This window comes from Salminus brasiliensis, chromosome 16 (assembly GCF_030463535.1).
Source record: "Salminus brasiliensis chromosome 16, fSalBra1.hap2, whole genome shotgun sequence".
In the NCBI taxonomy this organism is placed as follows: Eukaryota; Metazoa; Chordata; class Actinopteri; order Characiformes; family Bryconidae; genus Salminus; species Salminus brasiliensis.
Window position 1 is genome coordinate 6,582,301 of NC_132893.1, and position 22,894 is coordinate 6,605,194.

Genomic DNA, 22,894 nt, shown 5'->3' on the forward strand with positions numbered 1-22,894 from the left:
ACAGTATTGATTTTTAATAAATAGTTTACATGTAAAGATTGGTGGCAGACAGTGGTTCATTTAGTGTTGTGTTTAAACTCTGACCACTAGATAGCAGTGTTGTACTCTGTCTTCGGGTCCCACTGTTTTCTGATTTTTTATATATATATATATATATATATATATATATATATATATATATATATATATATATATATATATATATATGACGGTGTGTGGTTTTTTTTATAGTAGGACAGTTTTCCCTTAAATTTTCGAGGTTTCTTGATGTTTCTATGAGTGTCTTTGTGATAATAAAGCACAGCTGCCTTCTTCTGCCATTTATACACTTTTCATTCATTTCATACAGTCCACTATTTTTGTGAAGCTAAGACTCTGCTAAATCTATTTCAAGCTCCAAAACTATTCATCCACATATGTAAAGGTATGTTCACAGCAAATATAAAGAGTTTCTCATTTCTTTTAGGTTTAGGATCAAGGTATCCCTTCACACAGTACTCTAGGCCACATGGGGTCTCATTATACAGAGAGCTGCAACTGTTCTGTCCTGTTTTGATATAAAACATGGGGTATTGCCAGGTTCTTGCCCATACCCAGCCCTCCTGGCAAGTAAGTTAGCTAACATTTGGGCAGCAAGGCATCGAGGCAGCAACCTTCAGTTTCAGACACAGCTCCTCAGTAAACTAACAACAGCCACTCCTTAAATTCTTTGGGCAAATCTGTGGTGCTAAGTCAAGCAGAAAGCAACGTGAAGAACATATTCTGTATGCAAATAATGCAGAAGCTAGTCAAGCATGACATTTGAAAGCTCCACCACACATAATCGTCGCTTACCAGAAATACTTCCCCACTTGGGTTTTATTTTTGTAAACTACAACTCCGACTGGTGTCAAGCCCAGGAAATATTCCGCCTGCTTTTCTCCCTGAAAAGAAACAAAGACAAACTTCATTTTATTTCTGGGAGGAAATGAGAGAGCACAGCAAAACCTAAAGCAGGGTAGTGCAGTAGCTTCTAGTAGAACATACTTTTTGGCCATCTTCTTATATTCCCATTGCAATGGCAATGGCCAATTTTCACAGAAATCTGACCAATGTTTCTGGAGCTTCATCCCAATAAGTTTTTGCGAGTTAGGACCATGCTATCAGCATGCGATAATGACAATATGGGAGGAGACCCAGAGGGCAGACCCTCTCTGAGAAGTGGAGCTAGGGGTGAGAGATATGGCAGAGTTAAAGGGAGGTGACGGGGTGGTGGTGGGTTGCGAAAACATTGTTGTGTACATATAAACAAGGTAGGGATGGAATTCATTGGACGTTAGATTGGGAAGTGGCGGGGTGTCAGGCACGTTCCTCCTCCCAACATTTATTTTTTCATATCTTCTATATTTTTCATATAAATTTTTTACATAAAAGTGTGTTTATTACTAAGTTTTCTTATATAGCATATAAAGAACTCACAGTGAGAGCCATCCAGGCTAAAGTCCAACCACAGCTAGTTTATTTGGAGCTTAATCTCGACCTATTTCTACCCGACCTAGTCCTCATTGAATGGGGAATATTGAATGGGACAAAGTAGCTTGAATCTATGGACCTAGCTTGCCTTGCATCAACAGTCCAGGCTGGTGGAGGTGGTGTGATAGTGTGGGGAATCAAGTTTTCCTGGCATAGTTTGATCAATTAGTATTCATGGGCCCAACCATCACCTGAATGCCGCAGCTTATTTGAGTATTGTTGCTGACCATGTGCATCCCTTCATCACCACAAGCCAAAGTCGTCTCAAACTGGTTTCATGAACATGAGCTCAGTGCTCCTCAGACCTGGTTCTTCCCAGTCACCGGATCTGAATCCAATAGAACAGCTTTGGGATGTGCATGAAATCGGGCCAGCATGGACCAACATCATGAGGAATCCATGCCATGAAGAATTAAGGCAAGAATACTGAGAGCAAAAGGGGCCCTAACTGTTATAATTGGCCACACCTATGGGATATCCCACCTATGGGGTGGTTTCACATACTAAAATCATTAAGGGCATTAATCAATAATCAAGCTATTAAATGCTATACTCACAAACACGGGGTGAAGGTCCACTCCATACATCTCCAGGCCTTTGGCGATGCTTAAATAATTGTTCTCAGCTTCAGAAGGAGTCTGAGCCCTGCAAAGAGAAGTCCCTTCATTACCAAACAGCTACTTGAACTCCACTACCTGTCTCATGCTACACTATATGTTCAAATGTTTGTGCACACCCTTTCTAATGAGTTCATTCAGCTACTTTAAGGTGTACCCATTGCTGACACAGCTTCTCTTGACCCTGTAGAGAAGCACTGCCCATAGAATAGGACTCTCTGGAGCAGATAAACATGAACCTTTTGGCACCATGCTGTTTAATGCCAGGCGTTAGCTAGAGGGGTATACAGCTCCCCAGCATTGAGCTGTGGAGCAGTGAAAGAACTGTGTTCTCTGGAATGATGGATGGTGCTCTATCCAGTACTTTTTGGATGAGTTGGAGAGTTGAGGGTGAGGTGGAAATGTGATCATCCAACATCCTGATCTCACTAACACTCTTACAGTAGCAATTCTACTGTGGTTGGTGTAGCACAACAGATAACACCTCTACCTGCCAGTGAGTTACCACGCCATGTGGGAGACTGGGGTTTGATTCCCAGTGTCCCTGTGCTGCGCTACACCAACAAGAGTCCCTGGGCAAGACTCCCAACACTACATTGGCCCACCTCTGTAATACAAGTAACCTTGTAAGTCGCTCTGGATAAGAGCGTCAGCTAAATGCCATCAATAAAATAAATAAAAGTCTTCTTCCTTGGACGGTAAAGAAAGTTGAAAAAGGATAAATGTTTTTTTGGTGTCCCAATACTTTTGTCTGTGTAGTGTAGGGGCAATTCAACACATAGCTTGGTCAGAATCTGATGCATGTGATGGAGACCTGGGCTAACTCTCCTTGAACTCTATTTCAGATGATCTAAATATTATAAACAGTCACGTCACTAGTTTCAAAACGAGTACACAGCACCTTTGTTGAAACATGTTCAGTGGCTGTAAATCACTAACACATTCATTTCCTCACAAAATGTAGGTTTCAGCATTTTTAGCATTCTTTCAGAAACATTCAGGTAACTAGCAGGTGGCAGAAGCATGCCTTCCTATTGCTGATTAACAGACTCTCTAAAATAGGCCGGGCTTGAGACCTTCTGCCAGAAACACGGATACAGATTCTACGTAAATCTACTCCCTAATAACTTGCTTTAAACTGGATTGATTTTATTAGTATCATTTTAATACCACTTAAAGGTGCCAGCTGGCTTTTACACTGTGCATTTCATGATGAATGGTCCAACAAAATTGCTAAACAATTACTATTAAGTTCTCATAAACAGACATTTTGCTACTTTGGACTAGAATTTCAAAGTACGGTTAGAGTATAATGAAGGGGACAGAAGGAACTCCACTTTTGGATGGATATGCTACATGAAATCTATCAGCTAAGACTTGTTTGGAGTTTAGAACGGGTGATGCTAAGCTAACATTGCTAACAAACACTGGACTGGACTGTAAATTCCTGCCCAAAAGATTTTGTAAAAAACATGTAAGGCAAATAAATCGTAACTGACTACTAGTGTCATACGTCCGGGACAGTCCAGTGTTTGTTTGCAAAATTAGCCTAGCGAGTGCATCTGGTGTAAAGGATAAATGAGCGCTTGATTTTTCCTTTGAGATGGGAGGCTCTGATGAACTGAGGTAGGATTGAAAGAGCTGGACACTGAGTGGGGGAACAAAAATGGACCTGTGTTGAGAAGAGTGACATTATAAAAGATAAAGGGTTTAAGAGAGCATAATTGGCTTCCCTCTTTCTGGGTAGCTTGGATGGCCCTCCCTCTCCCCCCCATGACTAAGCATGATGCTAGACGCTAGGTTAGGTTCTCCTTCAAGTGTAAAACCTCAAGTGTTATGTCATTTGACAGTAAAGCACGCTTCATGTGGCATGTATTGACCTCCACCCTCTGAGCACTGGTAGCATCATGCGATGGGGGAGTCCTAGCTAGTGGGTGGGAATTGAAATGACTAAATTGGAGGAAAATCTGGCATTAATTTGCTAGAAAATGTTTTACCAGGGCAATCTCCAATTCATCATGCTAATTACTGATGTGTCTCGTTTAAAGGCAATTAGTAGACGTGCTTGAGCCAAACCACTGTGACAGGGTAGCTCTAATCGGCCCTGCAGAAGGAGTTCTTTACTGTAGTCATGCTGATTATGTTATGCTGCAGTTTTCATGTCTTTGTTATTATTTTCAAATAATAAAAGTAAAGCTTTCTATCAGTAGCTGAGCCCAAACCTCTGACTGCTCCGGCAGCCCTTGAAGCCCAGGAGCTAAGACGGATCGGGGCCGTGCCAGCGCTACAGTGTGAAATACCCGGTTCATGACACGCACATCTTTCTACACCTCCCGCCCTGCTTCCCCATCCTCATCATCCAGAGCGTGGCCTCTCTGTCCCTGCGGGGCGGATCACATCCCTTGCTTCTGTATGCAGTGTGAATTCCCCCTGTGAGAGCAGGCTGGCGCAGGCCGCGCGGGGCTGGGTGGAGTGGTGGATGATTGCAGATGCCCTGTTATAAATGCGCCGCACAGCGGGAGTTATTTACAGCCGCTCCAGAGACTTGCCCCCTTTCATTTGGCTTCCGCGCGCCGCATGAGCACGTCTGGGGCTGGGAACAAATAGCCTCAGTCTTTTTTCTGCCCTTCAAAAGTTTGGAATCACTTGGAATAGTAATTATTTTTGCCATTTTATATGAATATATTAAGAAAAAATAGAAAAAATTAAAACAGGTATTAGCCAGCCCAGCAGGGGGGCCCTTCTGCTTCACAAAGTTTGATGTCACTTTAGAATAAGGATGCACAATAATATTGGAATCATACATGCAGATAATCTCGTAAAGAACAGCCATATGTTGAGTGCTGGTAGGGTGAAGGCTAGTATGTACGTCTTCTAGATGTGGAGGGGGGAGAGGGAGGGCCATCCTACTCACTTGTACTTCCAACAATGGATGGCTGTGATCTCTGAACTTGCGATCTCCGGGCAATAAGGCCATATCTGAAAGGGTGGTACCTTTTGGGAGCCCTACCTGCTGATTGTTTGAAGCCTGTAACACAGCATCATTTATATTTATACATTGACTCAATGGCCCTCCCTTCAGATCTTTGGGCTCTAGGACTCTACTTCCTACCCCACACAGCCTTCTGTGCCTTCCCCTCCACGCAGCCAAAAGCCCTCATGTTCTTGATCTCACAGTGCGTTCTCTCATTCTCACGACCCCGCCCCTCCTGCCGCTCTCTCATTTGCCCCAGCCTGCCGCTCTTATGAGAGACCTCCGAGTGTCACTTCATCCATCACCGAGACTCTGAGTTGAGGGGGAATCAATCCTCCTCCACCGATTACCCATCAGCCCCGGCGCATGAAGAAGCAGCTCGATGGTAATGATTGAAAACAGAGGGCAATTTAGAGAGCTGAAGAGGGAACTTAAGTACCAACAGAGCAACCAAGACGACAGTCATGAATCACACGCTCACTGTAGAGGGCAGCCAGAGACTCCGTTGAGACGCTGCGAGGGTGACTATGACAAGAACCGATGTGTGATGACTAGATGGCATCAGGCAGCTCCTGTGGGGTGTTCCTGATATACAGTCCTCAGTCCCAACCAAAAGTGGTACCCCAGGCTTATTGTTGTGATCCATGGAGGCCCCACCCCACAACTAACAGGGTTTAAAGGGCAAGCTGTTAATGCCTTGGTGCCATGGGACATCTGCTCATTTTACACTGCTTTTTCAATCAAGGGTGTTAAATAACAGTCTACCCTGCTTTTGTTGGTCTTTACCATCCAGGAAAGAAGGCTTTCTACTAGATATCGTAGACCATTGCTGTGAGGATTGTATTGCATTCAGGAACAAGGACAAGGTTAGTGAGGTCAGGATGTTGGATGATCACCACCCCACCTCATCTTCCTCACTTCCCCAACCCCCCAAAAAGTCTAGGATGGAGCACCAACTATCATTCCAGAGAACACAGTTAGTTCCACTGCTCCACAGCTCAATGCTGGAGGGCTTTATACCCCTCTAGCCCTGGTGCCAATAAATAGGTTCATGTTTATCTGCTCCAGAGAGTCCTATTCTATTGGCAAAACGTCTCTACAGGCACCAGACTAGCTGTGTGTGTGTGCATTTGCACATCTGTGTCAGCAATGGGTGCAACTTAAAGCAGCCAAACCATGCAGCTATAGTATGCTAATGTACATTAATTCACGCAATACACATTTACTCATTTAGCAAATAGCCTTAACAGCCAACATGATCAGATCATCTCCTTTCAGTTCAACCTACAACTTAGGCCTACTTGAACCCTCCCAGCCACGACATGCAACTACACTGGATTCCCAGTAATAAGAGCAAAAAAGAGGCCAATCACCTCCGACCTGCTTCAGAAACCTAGCTGCTCCTGATTTTCTCCCAAGTCAGTTTAATAATTATTTCCATTAGTAGGTCAACCATGCAGTGTCACGCTAGGGCGTTCGTTCACGCACCGACCAGTATTCGACCTCCTTCTCAGTCATGTGACGTCCCTCAATCTATACGCATGCTTTCCCCCTCTGGCTCTACTCTGAGGAACTCCACACAAGGGAACGAATGCAGCAAAGGTCAGCGACTGTGCCTGGCTGAGGCCTCTGAAGGCGACTCCGCCAGCAGCCTCCATTACAAAGGCGCAGAGCGCGGCCAGAGGGAGGAATCCTTATTATCCTTTAAACAACATTCCAGTAGAGCCCCATTCCAATGGCGAAGGAGCTGATATGCCCCTGCATTTTGGTGCTGTTCCACATCTCAAAAGTAAAGGGTGGATGGTGGGAGTTGTCATTTCTGCATTCCAGGTTACAGAAATGAGTGAGGAAAATACACACTGGGTGAATGGAAGTACAGCTTGGGCGGTGCAGCCTGGATGAAGCACCATCTCTGATACATTGACTATTTTTTGTGGATGATATCATCATATCATCCTGGAAATATTTGCGATAAATGATATTTTCGTGATATATTAATAACATATTATCAAAAGAATACAATTCCTCCCCTTTAGGAAACAATTACATTTGAATTGATAACAATTTAGGAGATGTACACTCTATGGACAAAAGTATTGGGACACCTGCTCATTCATTGTTTCTTCTGAAATCAAGGGTATTAATAAAAAGAATTGGTCCTGCTTTGTTGGAGTTATTGGGGAAGGCTTTCTACTAGATTATGGAGCATTGCTGTGAGAATTTGATTGCATTCACAGACAAGAGCATTAGTGAGGTTGGGATTTTGGATGATCACCACCCCACCTCATTCCCAACTCCCTATCATTCTAGAGAACACAGTTCCACTGCTCCACAGCTCAATCCTGGGGGGCTTTATACACTTCTAGCCCATACCTGACATTAGGCATGATGCCAAGAGGTTCATGTATATCTCCAGAGAGTCCTATTCTATTGGCAATACCGAGTACATCACTCAGTCAGCCCAGTACAGCAGCAGAACACTAACCTAACAAACACTGAAGACCCATCACTCAGCCCATTAGCATTGGGTACCAGTACCGGTATCGGTTCAATAGAATCGGAAGGGTACCCAACCCTAGGGGCGCCGCTGCCCACAGGCTCGGCCCTGCCCTCAATAGAGAGCAGACAAGAGTACAGAACAACCCCACTGTCAAAAATATTAGTGCTTTTCATTCTTATGTAAACAAACATGCAAGTAAACACAATAGTCCCTAGATAGTGGTCAGCAAAAATGATGAGGCCATGTCCATATATTGTACGATAAGTCAGTAATGTAATTATTGTAACGGGCCTACATATAATGGCCTATAATAATGAGTATGTTGAGATGCAGAGAGAGAGAGACAGGACAGGAGATGAATGCTGCCATTTAATTTGCTGTTCAGTAGCAGCGCTCTCCCAGCAATCTTCCATAATCTGTTATGAGCAGGATTACGGATTATGGATTAGGAGTGTGTAGTGCGGAGCGGGGCAAAGGTTTCCTTTCTATGTCCCCTGCTTACATTACAGTTTTGTGAATCTGCTCAATGGCGTCCTCCAGGTCTTCTTTCTGGTCTGGCACGAAGCGATACTCTGACACGTAGCCTGGCATATGCTTGTACGGGTCGTAATCTCCGAGCTCAGCTGAGGGAAAATGAAAAGCAAGCACACAGACACACACACACACACACACACACACACAAACACTTACTGAATAACAAACAACTCTCTGATGTTTGCACATGAATGCAAAAGAACTAGGGGTGAGTGATATAAAGAGATCAAATTAGGTACTAAGATACTGACCTCAGTAAGTCTATTGTCCTCCACTAGAGCACAACATACAGTGGAATGCAAAAGTTTGGGCACCCCAGGTCAAAACTGATGCTAAATTCTGTGGGGAGGATGCAGGGAAGGTGATCTTTTAATGACTTTTCCAGAAAGGTCATATTTGTGCAGGTGTTGCTGCACAGTAGAACAGCACACCGTCACTCCTGAAGGTTTTTTTGGAGTCAAACGGGGGTTTTTATTGGCCATTCTAGCAATCCTATGAGCAGATCTCTCTGAAAGTCTTATTGGTCTTCCAGACCTTAACTTGAGATCCACATTCCCTGTTAACTGCCATTTGTTTTCCTCCCCAATTTAGCTGAGACACTTAACTCCGCCCACTCACAAGGAATCCCTCAATCACTTGCCATAACTAGCTCCCAACACTAGGAGGGTAACTGCCACCAATGCAGCATTTCTAGACAGCAAGGTAGCCAACGTTCCCAGCTCTGATTAGCCAACAGACACCTGTGCCGGCCAGCATCACAATGGGAGTGAGAGCGCTATCTACCCGTCCAGAGAAAGCTTGGCCAGTTGTGCTCTCTCGGCTTCCGGCTGCTGATGGCAAAGCTATAGACTAATGTACTGATGCCATAGTGTAAGTACCGTAGTCTTTAGTCTTACTGCCATTTCTTATAGGCAGTTCCTGCATTGTGGGCATCAATTATTTCAGAAGGATAAGCAGCTTTTTAGATGAGCTGATGGCTGCTGATTGTTGTGACCATGTCCTGGCATGTCCTAATGATGACTGTAAACAAGCCATAGCCGTGACAAGCTAATTAAGGTTTGAGACCTTGATAAAGGATACTGGGATACCCAAACTTCATGTTCATGTTGAATGCCAAGGAGGTGGTACAATTTGTACTTCACTGCTTTTGGGCTTCCCATGGTGTCTATGATATGCTACAACCCATATAACACGTCAGCATGACCGTCCATCACCAGTATTCACTTTACTATTACCTCCCACCCCTACCAGGAACTGTTTTATTGGAAAAGCTTAAGGCTGATATTTACACTGGATAGCCAGAGCTGCCATCTGTGCGCTGATATTGAAGGGACACGGAAGCCTTCCCTGCAGCACATCCTGCTTCACCTGAAGAAAGAACTGGTACCTGATAAAAGACAATCAGATCAATCAGACACACACTCTGAACTCGATATAATCAGAGACTCTATATGATAACACTCATATGCAATATTAAACAGCTGCTGCGTTCAGAAAAGCAACCTAGTTAGCCAGGCAAGCTAATGATGTAGCTGCGCAGGGCTGCACAATGTAGAATTTCTTAGTCATTATTATAGTATTGCTAGTTTCGCCTATGCAGCCTATGGCCTGCCAGCTGGCTGAAAGTCTTACCAAAGAATAGCCCCACCAGTTTGTACAGCTGTGTTAATAGGTTAATAGGCCTTCTAGCCAATCACAGACATTTGGGATGAATGTTTCTGGTTTGACAAATGAAGGCATTCAGGAGATCCAATGGGAAATGATTACTGTCCAGCTGTCCAGCCTCTTGTCTAGAAATGACATTCTGAGGCGGGTTTATTTATTTGGTCCTAATTTGCATATTTGCATACTTTAGCGATTAAGTATTCGACTATCAAAACAGTTGTTTGTCACAGCCCTACTATGTTTACATCTCAACAACTGAATTATGCAGAAATCTGTAAAATTCAATGGAATTCCCTTTTTTATCACTAGCCTCACTAGCACTCAGCTATGAATGTGGCTTGTAGAGGCGGCTGCATTTACACCGCACACCCCTTCCACATATAGTCCTGATACTGAAGACGGTTGGTATATCATGGGTTGATGAGGCACAATTTCCCCCATACAGTGCAGCCCTGCTGTGTATTACTGTATGTATTCTACATGCAATTCCCCACATTTCACCCACCCACTTCTCGCATTATCAGACATTACACAGAAAAACACACCTCGTAATTTCCTCTTTTAGCTTACAAGGATCCTCAGCGTAAAATTTGACACCAAAATAGAGGGTGTACGGAGGGCCAGCTGCAAAGAGAAACCAAAAGAAAGACAGCCGTTAAATTGGGTATAATGAGCTGATGCTGTGTGTTTTATGATCAAAAGCAGGCATAAAGAATATGTAGCGCATTCATTTCCCAGACCAGAGGACACAGGGAAACACAATAGCCTGGCTACATCCATACATCACTACATGTCCAAATGTTTGTGGACACCCCTTCTAATGAATACATTCAGCTACTATTTAAGCTGGATCCGCTGCTGACACAGATAAGCAAACCTAGTACCTGTAGGGATGAACTGCCAATAGAATAGGACTCCCTAGAGCAGATAAATAAACATGAGCCTAGAGGGATATAAAGCCCCCAGAATTGAGCTGTGGAGCAGTGGATCTATGTTCTCTGGAATGATGGTTGGTGCTTCATCCAATACTTTCGGGATGGGTTGGGGAGTTGGGGATGGGGTGGGGAGGTGATCATCCTACATCCTTACAGGTACTAGACAGGCTGTGTGTAGTCCATTCATTTCCCAGACCAGAGGACACAGGGAAACACAATAGCCATCTGCATCTATACATCACTGCATGTCCAAATGTTTGTGGACACCCCTTCTAATGAATGGATTCAGCTACTACTTAAGCTGCATCTGTTGCTAACACGGATGAGCAAACCTATACACACAGCGTGTCTAGTACCTGTAGCCATGTACTGCCAATAGAATAGGACTCCCTAGAGCAGATAAATAAACATGGCAACCTTTTTAAAGCCCCTCAGCATTGAGCTGTGGAGCAGTGGAACTGTGTTCTCTGGAATAATGGTAAATGCTTCATCCAATACTTTCGGGATGGGTTGGGGAGTTGGGGATGGAGTGGGGAGGTGATCATCCTACGTCCTGACCTCACTAACGTTCTTGTCGCTGAACGTAATCAAAAGCGAAGTAAACTCTTTCTTTAACACCCTTGATTTAGAAACACTGAATGAGCTGGTGTCCCGATACTTTTGTCCTGCATGTGTGTAAGTTATTTAGGAGAAAAATAGAGAAAATTCAGCCTAATTTGTTTAGTGGTTTTTAATAAGTCCTGAAAGCACTCTGTTATATGAACTCTGCAGTGGCCTTGGCCAATTTGGTTACAATTATGCGGTATAGATTTTAATTACATAGCTAAAGATAAAAAAAGTACACAATTAAGTTTGTAATTATTTGAAGCCAGTAGGGTCTTAGGCTCAAACTGTTCATTAGATGATGAGGAGAAACATTAGCATCATCCGAGGACCTCCACATAATACATCTGTGCAGTTTCATGCTGCGATAATCAATTTTTAATCAGGGGAGGAGATTGGAGGGTAATCATGAGGTCAATTTGTGGGCTTGTGGGGCTCTACAAGCTTTGGGGAACTCGCTGTTGGATTAATCATCGCTGCCATCTCCTCCACAGCAGGAAGGAGAGGCCACACTTACTTGTTATCAGATCTTTATGTTCGGCGAGGGTTTTCGTAGGATCGAGCCAGTACTGCAAGAGAGAACAGACAAACAATCACTTTATTACAAAACCTCCTCTAGCAGATGTCTTCTGCTTCATCATGCTGGACATAGTCTGCAAAAGATGGGTAAACTGTGTGTGGCAATGTCATGAAGGGATGCACATGGTCAGCGACACTTCTCAAATATTGCAAAGATGGCCGCCAAGTAAACAGACTCATCAGGACTTTGGCCTTATTCACAAATACCTTCCTGAGAATCTTCTCAACTACGTCCAAACTAAATGTCTACCTTAGATTCATGATGTGTTTTTTTTTTTTATTTTAACCCCTTGAAAAGAGTATGGACCGCCGGCAGGCCGAAAGTGTTATTACAAGCATCTATTACCAAAGAATAGCTCCACCAGTTTGTACAGAAGTCCCTGTAGTTACTGAGTAATACACCTTAGTGTGATATAAGCCTTGTTAAGGGGGTGTGTTAAGGGGTTAAACTGCAGAATTGGTCACAGATCTACTCTTATAATGATGGATCCTGTTGTCATCGTAAACTGAACAAATCCCAGTTAAAAAAGGGTTGGTAAATCTGAATAAAAAACAGCGTAAGTGTTTTTTTTTCAGAAGAAAATTCTTCTTTCTTCTCAAGATCGGTTGAAAAATAAGGCCTTAAGTACTTCAAGAAACCGCAAGTGGTTCATCTATGGCATCCCTCAAAGACACCTTTGAAGCACCTTTATTTTTAAGGGTGTATAGAACCCTTTTTGCTTAGAATGTAGACATCCCAGGAACATCTTCCGAAGTCTTCTTAATTATTTAAATTCTTTTAAACGCCTTCGTGTCGTCTGAAAAAAAAAAAAAAAAAAAAAAAAAAAAAAAAAAAAAATATATATATATATATATATATATATATATATTGTATATAAAGTGACTTCAGAGTGTAGAACTGATCTGATAACTGACTTCTCAATACAACATAAACTCCATTTGCCTCGCAAACACACTTTCAAACGCACCCTTGGGAGATCAAAAAAAGGTAGCCGTATCTACAGACCTTCGAAGTGCAAACCTGAGCTGAGTTTTTGTGCTCCTAGAGATGTTCAGTCATGCAAGAGGCAGCATAATATGAGGCCCATTAAAGTGGACTGTAAAACAGGCTTGTTAAAAATTTCGGGTAAGAGTCATTACCGCCTCCATCAATAAAACATGAAGCAGGAGCAGGTCGCAGCACGCAGCTGGGCGGTGAGGGAGGCTCTCGCAAAATGACTTCAATCCATTCTGGAGGCTGAGTGCTTATCGCGACATTGTACTCCAACACGACTCCTTGATTACTCGTCTTGGAGACTGTATTCTGCATTTCCCCTACATTCTGTTCTTCCCCTGACGTCCACTTGTTACAGTAAAAATCGGTTTTAGAAAATGCATCACTTCTCCCAGAGCTTTGTTGCAACACTGTATGTCCGAATATTTGTGGACACCCCTTCTAATGAATGCATTTGGCTGCTTGACGATGCACCCATTGCTGACACAGATGAGCAAATGGTCCCTGTAGAGAAGTATTACCAGTAGAATAGGATTCTCTGTAGCAGTTAAACACGAACCTACTGGCCCATGCCTAACACCAGACATAGGCCATAGGGGGCATAAACCTCCCCCAGTATTGAGCTGTGGAGCAGTGGAAGAATTCTGGAGATTCTCTGGAATGATGGCTAGCAGCACCATTCAGTACTTTTGGGATGAGTTGGGGATGAGTTGGGGTGGTGATCAGCCAACATCCTGACCTCGTTATCGCTCTTGTGGCTGAATGCAATCAAATCCTCAAAGCAATGGTACAAAATCTAGTAGAAAGCCTTCTTCCCTGGACAGTGGAGACAGTTACTCCGACAAAAGCAGAATACACTTTTTTTTTTCAATACACTTCAATGTATGAACAGGTGTCCCAATACTTTTGTCCATATAGTGTACATTTATTTCTTTTGTTTGCAATAAAGCAGAGACAAAAAAGTAATCAAAAAAGATATGATTCCACACAGAACTCCAGAAATGGACTGAATGATGTGTGTTTTTGATCAGTAAAAACACAAACATAGAATCATGGCCAAAAATATTGGCATGTCTTTCAGAAAAAGCACTCAGTCTCCCAGATAATTGTTGCAACTATGGACAGGAATTCGATCTGGACTCATTTGCTGGCCACTTCAGAACTCTCCAGTGCTGGTTTCCAAAGCATTTCTATGGGTCGTTGTGCTGCTGGAAGACCCATACCCTCTGATGGAGAGAGACCCAGCGATCTGACACTGCACCCTATGCTGCCCTCCACAATTGGGTGCACCCTATGCTGCTCTCCTTGGGTAGTCTTTATTTCATAATGCCAGATTTTCACAGCCATTTCTTACAAGTTTGAAAAGGTGCCAATAATTGTGGCCAGTCCATTTCTGTGTGGAATGGTATCAGATTGGACTCTTTTTGTGGTGTTTTCATGCAGACAAAAGAATTGGTAGTTGCAACAATTACCTGGGAGACTGAGTGCATTTTCTGAAAGACATGCAGGGGTGCCAATATTTTTGGCCATGATTCTAAGTTTGTGTGTATTTACTGATCAAAAACACACATCATTCACACCCAGAGTAGTCCAGTGGAATAAGGCACTGTCACTATGACCAGAGGATTGCTAGTTCAAGTCTTGGTCATGCTGCCTGAGGGAGCACAATTGGCCTTGTTCTCTCCAGGGTGGGTACATAGCAGTTTCTCCCCACATCACTCCAGTGCAATGCAATCTAAATGAGTGAAAATCAGCCGTATGCCAGCCATGATTCACTTGTACACGACCATTTCCCAACCTCTCTTTATCTCTTTAAAGAGAAACAGCATGCAATTATTATTATTATTATTATTATTATTATTATTATTATTATTATTGTCCAGGCTGAGATGCTCCTTATAAATTCTATATGAACAAATAGAGCTAAAGTGCTGAAGGCTAACTCAGCCAGGTGGATATATATGTAAATGGGTTCTGATTGGCTGGCCTGTTGTGTGTCTCGTTCAAATTAGAGTCTAGGCTTAAACAGGCATTTAAAAACCGATATATGGAAATGAGCTCTGTTCTGATTGGCTGCCTTGCCTTGCATCTTATTCAAAAAGTAGTCCTGGTCGAAACGTTCCTTATGACTTCCATGTGATGGAGTGGAGTTAAACTGCTGTAGGCTTACTAGGCGGAGCATTTGGTGGCAGTTTAGTTTTAATATAAGGGCTGGGGACAAACAGTGTCCACCTATTGTTTAAACAAGTGGGGACATTTCTTATGATTTGGGTCCTTCAAATATTAGCACCGAAGTGAACAGACTGTTGGAGATTCACTGTATGTGGGTTCTCCTTGCCAGCTCTGAGAAGAACTGTGAATCGGAGTGAAAGCCAGACTTCGGCAGCAGTCTGTGATATGCTAATCTTAAGACAGTGAAGCTGATTCCTCTGAGGCGTGGTGCTGCTATTGTGCTAAATCTTGTCTCTCCCGGAAAAACAAGTTGCGGACGTCTTCCTCTCCCGCGTCTATTAATAACACAGCACCTCCTGTCCTGTCTCCTGTTTGAGCTTCTGGTGTTTGTAACCTACAAACACCAAACAAGTCCAAATTCTGCGCTGCTGCAGATTGCGGGAGTTGAGCGGTTAGGCTAATTAACACCTGCTAATGCGTGCAAGTCGCCCACGCTGAAATTTCTCGGCACTTCTGTGAATTCCTGGAGGAAAGCGGTTGGTAGCATCGCAGGTGAAGTCTAGAGGAGAGGACTGCCTCGCACTTTGATCGCTGGCACGCGAGTGCTTGGGAGTGCTTGGGAGCGCTTGCGAGTGCATGCTAATGAAGCTGCCTAAAATATTTGAAGTCAGCAAATCAAAATTAATGACAGGGAGGACTGTCTGAGGGATCCCATCAAAAGACACACACCGACTGAGAGATGCGTGGACGCAGTAATAGATGCACCCACACACACATGCATGCAAACATCTGCGTACGCAGGGACGCCAATTAGCGCCGGGCATGATCAAATTAGAATAAGCTAATTGAATTGGCTAATCTTATCTAATAATCACACTGCTGCAGCTGGGAGGTTTGCGGTGCAGGCCGAATTATGCAAATGAGAGCCTGCGGAACACAATCTGGCAACGGCGCGATTCGTGAGCACAAAAAGGAAAGCCTGTTAATGCCACAGTCCAGCACTTTGAAACAACCGCTCTACCCAGTCTGCCTTTGCACAGACGGCGATTGTAGTAAATGCCACTGGTAGACGCTTTGGGATCATGGAAGCAGGTTTAGAAGTTCTTCCAGAAATGTTTAAGGAATTATTCGTAGGACTACTCCTATCACAATACAAGGAAATGCCTTGTTGTACCAATCAGCTCAAATGTAGTCCACCAGCCACTTGCTAAGACATTTGCCCTGGACCTACAAGGCTTAATGGCAGCATTATGTGAGAATTAGTATTTCTAGCTCCTGGGCTCCCCCTACAGTATGGAAGTGTAATTCATGCTTTGAACAACTTCTAAAAGACACGCTTTACACATGCTTTTCTGGACAAGCTGAGAGATGTGGAAAAATGTGAACTGAGGCTTCAGTGAGTTTTACACGATTTTAAACAAATACGACTCAGGTTATGCAAGAGTTGTCCTGCTCACTTCACTAGTAGCGTGCCGAGCCTGGAGTAGCAGTAATAGAAATGCTTCTAACACGATTTACCACTGACCCCAGATGTCAGAACTCAATCAACCAAAACATGCTTGGTATTAGGAAATGCTAGGCTAACGTTGCTAACAAACACCGGATTTAAAGTGTCACCAATCCCAACTAACTTGTAACTTGATACTTTATGCCTGCAGATGAACTGGTGCACCTTACATGGGCTTCTAATTTTTCCACAAAGTCAAGGGTGCACATAAACCCCATGAGCCAAAGCGAAACTACGAGAATGGTCCCCCAATTACATTGTGTTGCACAGTAATCACTGTTTTTGTAGGCGATTGTACCTCTCACCTACTTCTGGCTCTGCAATAAATCAAAGCTTGGAGAACAGGTCCCAAAAAGCACCTCTGTGGTAGGAGAAGGTTATGGGAAGATTACTGTCATGCTCTTTTACGGCTCTTCCCATTGCCTGCCCTACAATTTGGCCGTTGGGCAGATTTAGTAGTTCTTCCAGAAATGTTTAAGGAATTATTACTAGGACTATTCCTATCACAATACAAGAAAATGCCTTGTTTAACCTCTCAGCTCAAATGTAGTCCACCAGCCACTTGCTAAGACATTTGTCCTGGACCTACAAGGCTTAAAGGCAGCATTAGGTGAGAATGAGTATTTCTAGCTCCTGGGCCCTTCGTACAGTAAGGAAGTGTAATTCGTGCTTTGAACAACTCCTAAAAGATTGTAGAATTAATACTAAGACTTATTAAGACTTGAGGCATCAAGATTGACATAATCACTACTTTTCACAGACTTCCCGTCTCCTATATGACAAGCTGGATTACTCGATGATAGCTGATGACAGGTCGAGGGCAGATGCTGGTTAGATTTTGCTATGATATGTGTATCACGTCTGTAGGTTGAGTTATGAAGCCTAGAATTCCATCGTGGTCCGGAATTGGATTGGTGCAGACTTCTGTGGAAACCCTCAGTCAACTCTGTAGGCCACCCTGTACCATGGGGTTTCAGAACCCCCAAACCTTTCAAATCTTTACTGCAAAGTGACACAGTGAGGTCTCACCAAACAGAGTGTGGACAGCCAGTACTCACCGTTTGATGACTGCGATCGCAGTAGCGCAGCCCGAAGTAGTCAATTTCCACAAGGTTCACATGGCTAAACACGTAGTCCATGACCACTGAGCCCTTGGTGGATTTCTGTGAAAAAAAGCAGGGTACAACTAAGACATCTGATATGGGACAAGACTCCAATAAGAATGAAGGGTAGGTAGGAATTTTAGCCTTGCAGTTGGACTAAAGTGTGTCTCATAGCGATAAATTAGTATGAATTTAGGTCAGAGGTCAGAATTTGGGCTATACTTTTGGTCATTTCCATTAATAGCAGTATGCCACAAAGTAACAGACACCACACAGGCAAGTATAACTGAGGTTACTGTTTCCGACATTAGGCTACGTCAGCACCAAACTAGTGGTACTGCTGTGTTTAAGTCAAACTCCAGAATTTACATCCCCAATCACACCCAATAGAGTTGTGTTCAGTTAGAGGGTGGAGCTCCATATAACTTATATGCACCACCTTCCTAAGAACAGGACCCTTGGTCTGTGGTTGAAGGTGCTAAATTAAAAGCAAACACACACCCAAACGTCCACACGTCTGCTCTTACCATTCTGTGGATGGGAAACCAACACCATAACGTCTCTACCCAGATAATAGGGCCCGGTTATGAGGCTTCGGTGAAGCGCTCTGGGTAGTGCTTAGGCTAACGTCCTACCCGATAGCGTCCGCTTCACCGGAGCCTCATAACCGAGCCATTTCTCTGGGTAAAGACTCTCTGGTGTTGGCTTACCCGTCCACAGAATGATAAGATCGTACATATTGACGTTCGGGAGGGTGTTTGTGTTTAATTTGGTGTCTTCAACCACCCTTTTCTTCTTTTTGTTATGTGAAAAGCTAGTTAGCTCTACTCGGGGTTAACACAGTGAGCCGCAACCCTTGAAATTCTACATAACCCTTGAAAGTGGACTTAGCAAAGTAAGGTGGACAGCTTGTCTCCTTCCAAACTCAAGCAGAGATGGTGACTGATCAATTATTGAAGAGCTCCAGCTGAATTTAGGTTGAGTCTAGGCTGATTCCTCTCCAGCACGCTTCATCTGTCCATCACAAGCTGCTTCTTCAGCGCTTATGGATTTTCCAACAGTTTTCAGCTTTAAAGCGGGCGTGAGCTTCTGACCACAAACCACACATATAATAAGCAAGGTCTCACTTTTCACCAGCGATTACAGGAGCATGTTGCAGTTCTATCTGAATCATTTGCTGGTTATGATTTGGATTCAATGAGAAATGTTTATTGTGTCATTTCTTGACATTCTTGAGAAGTGGACACCTGAATTAGAATTTGTAGCACATGCAGTTAATTGTATGCAGCCTGTATTGAATGGCATTGTTCCATGTTGCTCCACTGTGTACTTCCACATAACATCCACATAGATTGACTGTTCTAGTCCAGAAATACGACCTGTTTGGTCGATTTTCAACCCGCCCACTGGTAGAGCTGTTGAGCAAAATACACACAAGCACACATACAAACATGCACTCAACGAAGAATTGAAAAAACAGCGCTAGGAGATAATGCTAGACATAATGGACCAACATCAATTATGTGTTATGTGTTAGTTGGTGTGGCGCAACAGATAACACCACCTGCCATTGAGTTACAACAACACCATGTGGGAGACCAGGGTTCGATTCCCTGTCTGGGTGACTATGCTGCGACACACCAATAAGAGTCCTTGGGCAAGACTCCTAACACTACATTGGCCCACCTCTGTAATACGAGTAACCTTGTAAGTCGCTCTGGATAAGAGCGTCAGCTAAATGCCATAAATGTAAATCAATTGAGTACACCACCAAAATATAGCATACCACCACTCAATAGGCCAAATCTATCACTTCCTGAAAGTCTTTGGCAGTTTTAACAATCCTACAAGCAGTGTTTTCATGCAAGCGCTTTTTTTTTTTTTTTACCAGACCCAGGTCTGCTTGCTCAAGTTCAAGTTCCTTCATTTGGGAACAAGAGGCGCTACCGCTATGTGCCATGTGGCATCTGAAGATCGCTGGTTTGAGTCCAGTGTTATGCTGCTTGCCATCAGCAGCCAGAGTCAGAGAGAGCACAATTGGCCTTGATGAGGTTGATGGCACTTCTTTCCCACATCACTCTTACTGTGATGTTGGTCAGCACAGAGCACAGACGTCTGTCAGCATCGGAGTATCGGAGCAAGTTCAAAAAGAGGGTTAAGTAAAGGTTAGGTTTAGGTGTATATTAACTAGTGTTGGGAACATTGCTAGTGATAGGGTAGTTCACATGAAAGGGCACTTTCAAACTGGGTAGTGATTTGTGAGCTTTGTGAGCATCAGTGATTTATTTTATATTTGTTTAATATAAGAGGTGCTTCAGCCGTGACTTCTGTGTACTGTTGTGTACAATTAAAAAAAAATCTGCTTGATTACAAAGGAAATTAGCAGAAGCCGAGATGTTGTGTTGCAGATGTCTAATAGACTTTCACGCTTCCAAGCACTGATCCTGCTACAGTATGTCAAATGTTCAGAGTCTGACTCCGAGGCACACATAGAAGAGTTATTACAGGAAACAGAGTGTGTCAAACACTGATGAAATGCCATCTAAATCAGTTCTTTTCTAGAAGGTACTTCAATGGGAAATGGCACGGCAGAGTCAGTTCTGAATAGGACAGCTGGATCGTTATCGCAGCCGTGAAGTCTGGTGTAAAGGCTACAGTCCCCTTTTTGTTCCTCGGCACAAGTTGATTTTCTGTAAATCCTCAAACAAACCCTGTGCAAAGCTCTCCACTAGCTAACCCTGATTAAACAGGATGATGATGATGAATATGCTGTCACCTGGCAGGCAGCTGTCTCTGGGCTTCGGGCTGAAAGGGTGTTTGTGATCGCTCCGCTGCAGAAGGCGGCCTCCTACTGATAATTCTGAAATATTAATGTGACGTTGATGAAATGTTTCCTTTAACAGGACTCTGAGTGTGTGTGTGTGTGTGTGTGTTGCAGCTGCATGTGCGCCAGGCCTGACATGAACTAACACTCGAACAACACCATACATGAGATTACATTTAAAATAAGATCAGGATGTCAGTGCATTAGTGCCGAAGCTAGTGCTGCATCATATGGGATATATCCATTTTTAATAAAGCTATTCTGGTAGGTAGTGCTCTGAAATTTCAGAACTGATGGCCAAGTCCTTTAAAGGAGCAGTTCATCAAAAAATCTACCTGACTTGATGGATCACTAATCCTACATACCGTCAATCAGCCAAATCATGGTTTGTATCTGACGTTTGCTTCTTTAGGTTTAGAATGAGAGATTCTAGGCTAACACTGCTAACAAACACTGGACTTGGATTGTCACCAATCTCATCTCTGTAAGCACATGACTTTTTAAACTTTTTATGCATCCTTAGCACAAAACACGCTTTAAGGTGGAAAGTATAAAGCCGAGAGCTTGAAAAGACTGAGTCATAAACACAGCATTAACATAAAGCTAAGCTAATGCTAATGGCTAAGCTAGTGCTAAAGGTAAAACTGGGGAAAAGGAGAGTGAAACAGATCAGGAAGCTCCCGATGTCATAGTTTTACATTGTATCATATGACATCATTATCATAATTTATCATGCAGCCCTATCTGCAACAGTAACAGGGGGAATAGCGTCTCTTTCGTTGCTACTCCAGGCTCGCCGTGCTGCTAACTGCACTATGTAACTCTGGTGAAGCGGGCAGGACAGCGTTTGCGAGAACTGCGTCATATAAGTGTAATGCTTATTTCACTTTCACTGACGGTTCATTGTCTCTCAGCTTGTCCAGAAATGAACGTGTAAAGCATGCCCTGATCAAACTGTAAAAGAAACCCAGCAGCAAGAAATTCTACCACTTTTGCATAATGCTGCTTTAATGTCAGATAAACTCCTGCAACTGTCTCGAAATATGTCAGAGTGCTGAATCAGCAGCAGTCACCTTGGAAAGACCTTTCGTCTTGTGCTGTGTAGTTTTTGATAGCTTGACATGAATTAACACACACACACACACACACACACACACACACACAAGATCAAATGCAAAATAAGTTGCTGTCAAAATGACGCTGCAACAGAATAGCAATTATGCTAAAATATTTCAAGCAATTTTACATTATGCTGACAGCTCCTTCCAGCAACACTGTTTCCAGCCCAATCACCTTGGAAAGGTGCCTAGTAACGAGCTATCGGCTGTGATTCCTGTATTTAGCAGTACATGTACATGTATTTACTAGGGATAGTCAAAGGAATAGGGGAGAGAAGGGCACCAACGGCTGCAGGGTAAAATGTAGCATGGATATTTTATGCAGGTAAACAAGTTCAAGGACAGTGCGGTGGCACAGCAGGTGGTGTGTGTGCCAGACTGCTCTAGGGACCTCATTTTGGGCTCAGTCTGTGAGGAGTACCCCAGTCTCCGTGTGGGTTTCCTCTGTGGGTTTCCTCCCAAAAACACAGGGCAGGTAAATAGGAGGGTGAATGCTAAACTGCTCCACTGCACCAAGGACTGGTGCACTGTTGTAGAGGGTATTCCTGCCTTCCGCCCAATGAGTGAGTGAATGGGTGTGAGTGGTACCCTGATCATGTTCTTGGAGACTGTAATACAGAACTACTGGGAAGCATGTAAACAACACACTGTTGGAGCTACAGTCAGGCTGAAGAACGGCCTCCGCACCGCAGGGTTAGTTTTAACACTGTGTTACAAGTAAGCCTCCCAAGGTAAACAAGGGGCACAGTCCACACCTCTGCCATGTTTGCCAGTGTTTGCCAATGTTTGCTGTTCCACCCAGTGTTAAGGCTGGGGTTATGTAGTTATGCAGAACACTGAATTGAATTCATTGACCCAGGCTGTGTGGTGATGTCACTGGAAAGGTCTTACCTCTGCTTTGAAATTGCTGTGGGAAACTTGTGTGCTTTTTCATTTCTTCACAGAAATGATAATAATACAAACATTTTTAAACTAACTGTGCTCTGGACTTTTTTCCCCACCACTTTCATGGTGATTTTTTTCTTTTTTGTTTTTTTTGTGCAGAGAACTGTGGGTAACCGAGGGCCGGGAAGGATACATTAGTTGCATCCTCCAAATTTCTCTGAACATAGGCTTACAAACGATTGTATACAGTCCAGAAATGCTTCTGGGCTGTATATAAAGGGCCTTTCTTTTTGACGTAGCAGCCGAGAAATGCAGCCTACCTGGGCTGCAGCCTAGGCTTTGGAACGCAGCTATTGTCATAATAACAACCCA

At 43.5% G+C, this 22,894-nt stretch overlaps 1 protein-coding gene across 2 annotated transcripts in view; it reads right to left on the reverse strand.

The window, feature by feature from the left end:
* Nucleotides 1-22,894, reverse strand: part of epb41l4a (erythrocyte membrane protein band 4.1 like 4A) — a 62,672-nt gene that overhangs the window by 20,889 nt on the left and 18,889 nt on the right. For both annotated transcript variants that reach the window (XM_072658984.1, XM_072658983.1), the window contains exons 2-8: nt 17,651-17,755; nt 11,858-11,909; nt 10,348-10,426; nt 9,427-9,524; nt 8,106-8,226; nt 2,070-2,157; nt 835-923 (exon numbers count right to left, since the gene is read on the reverse strand). In XM_072658984.1, the coding sequence (XP_072515085.1) occupies nt 835-923; nt 2,070-2,157; nt 8,106-8,226; nt 9,427-9,524; nt 10,348-10,426; nt 11,858-11,909; nt 17,651-17,755 (632 nt within the window). The remainder of the gene's footprint in view (nt 1-834; nt 924-2,069; nt 2,158-8,105; nt 8,227-9,426; nt 9,525-10,347; nt 10,427-11,857; nt 11,910-17,650; nt 17,756-22,894) is intronic.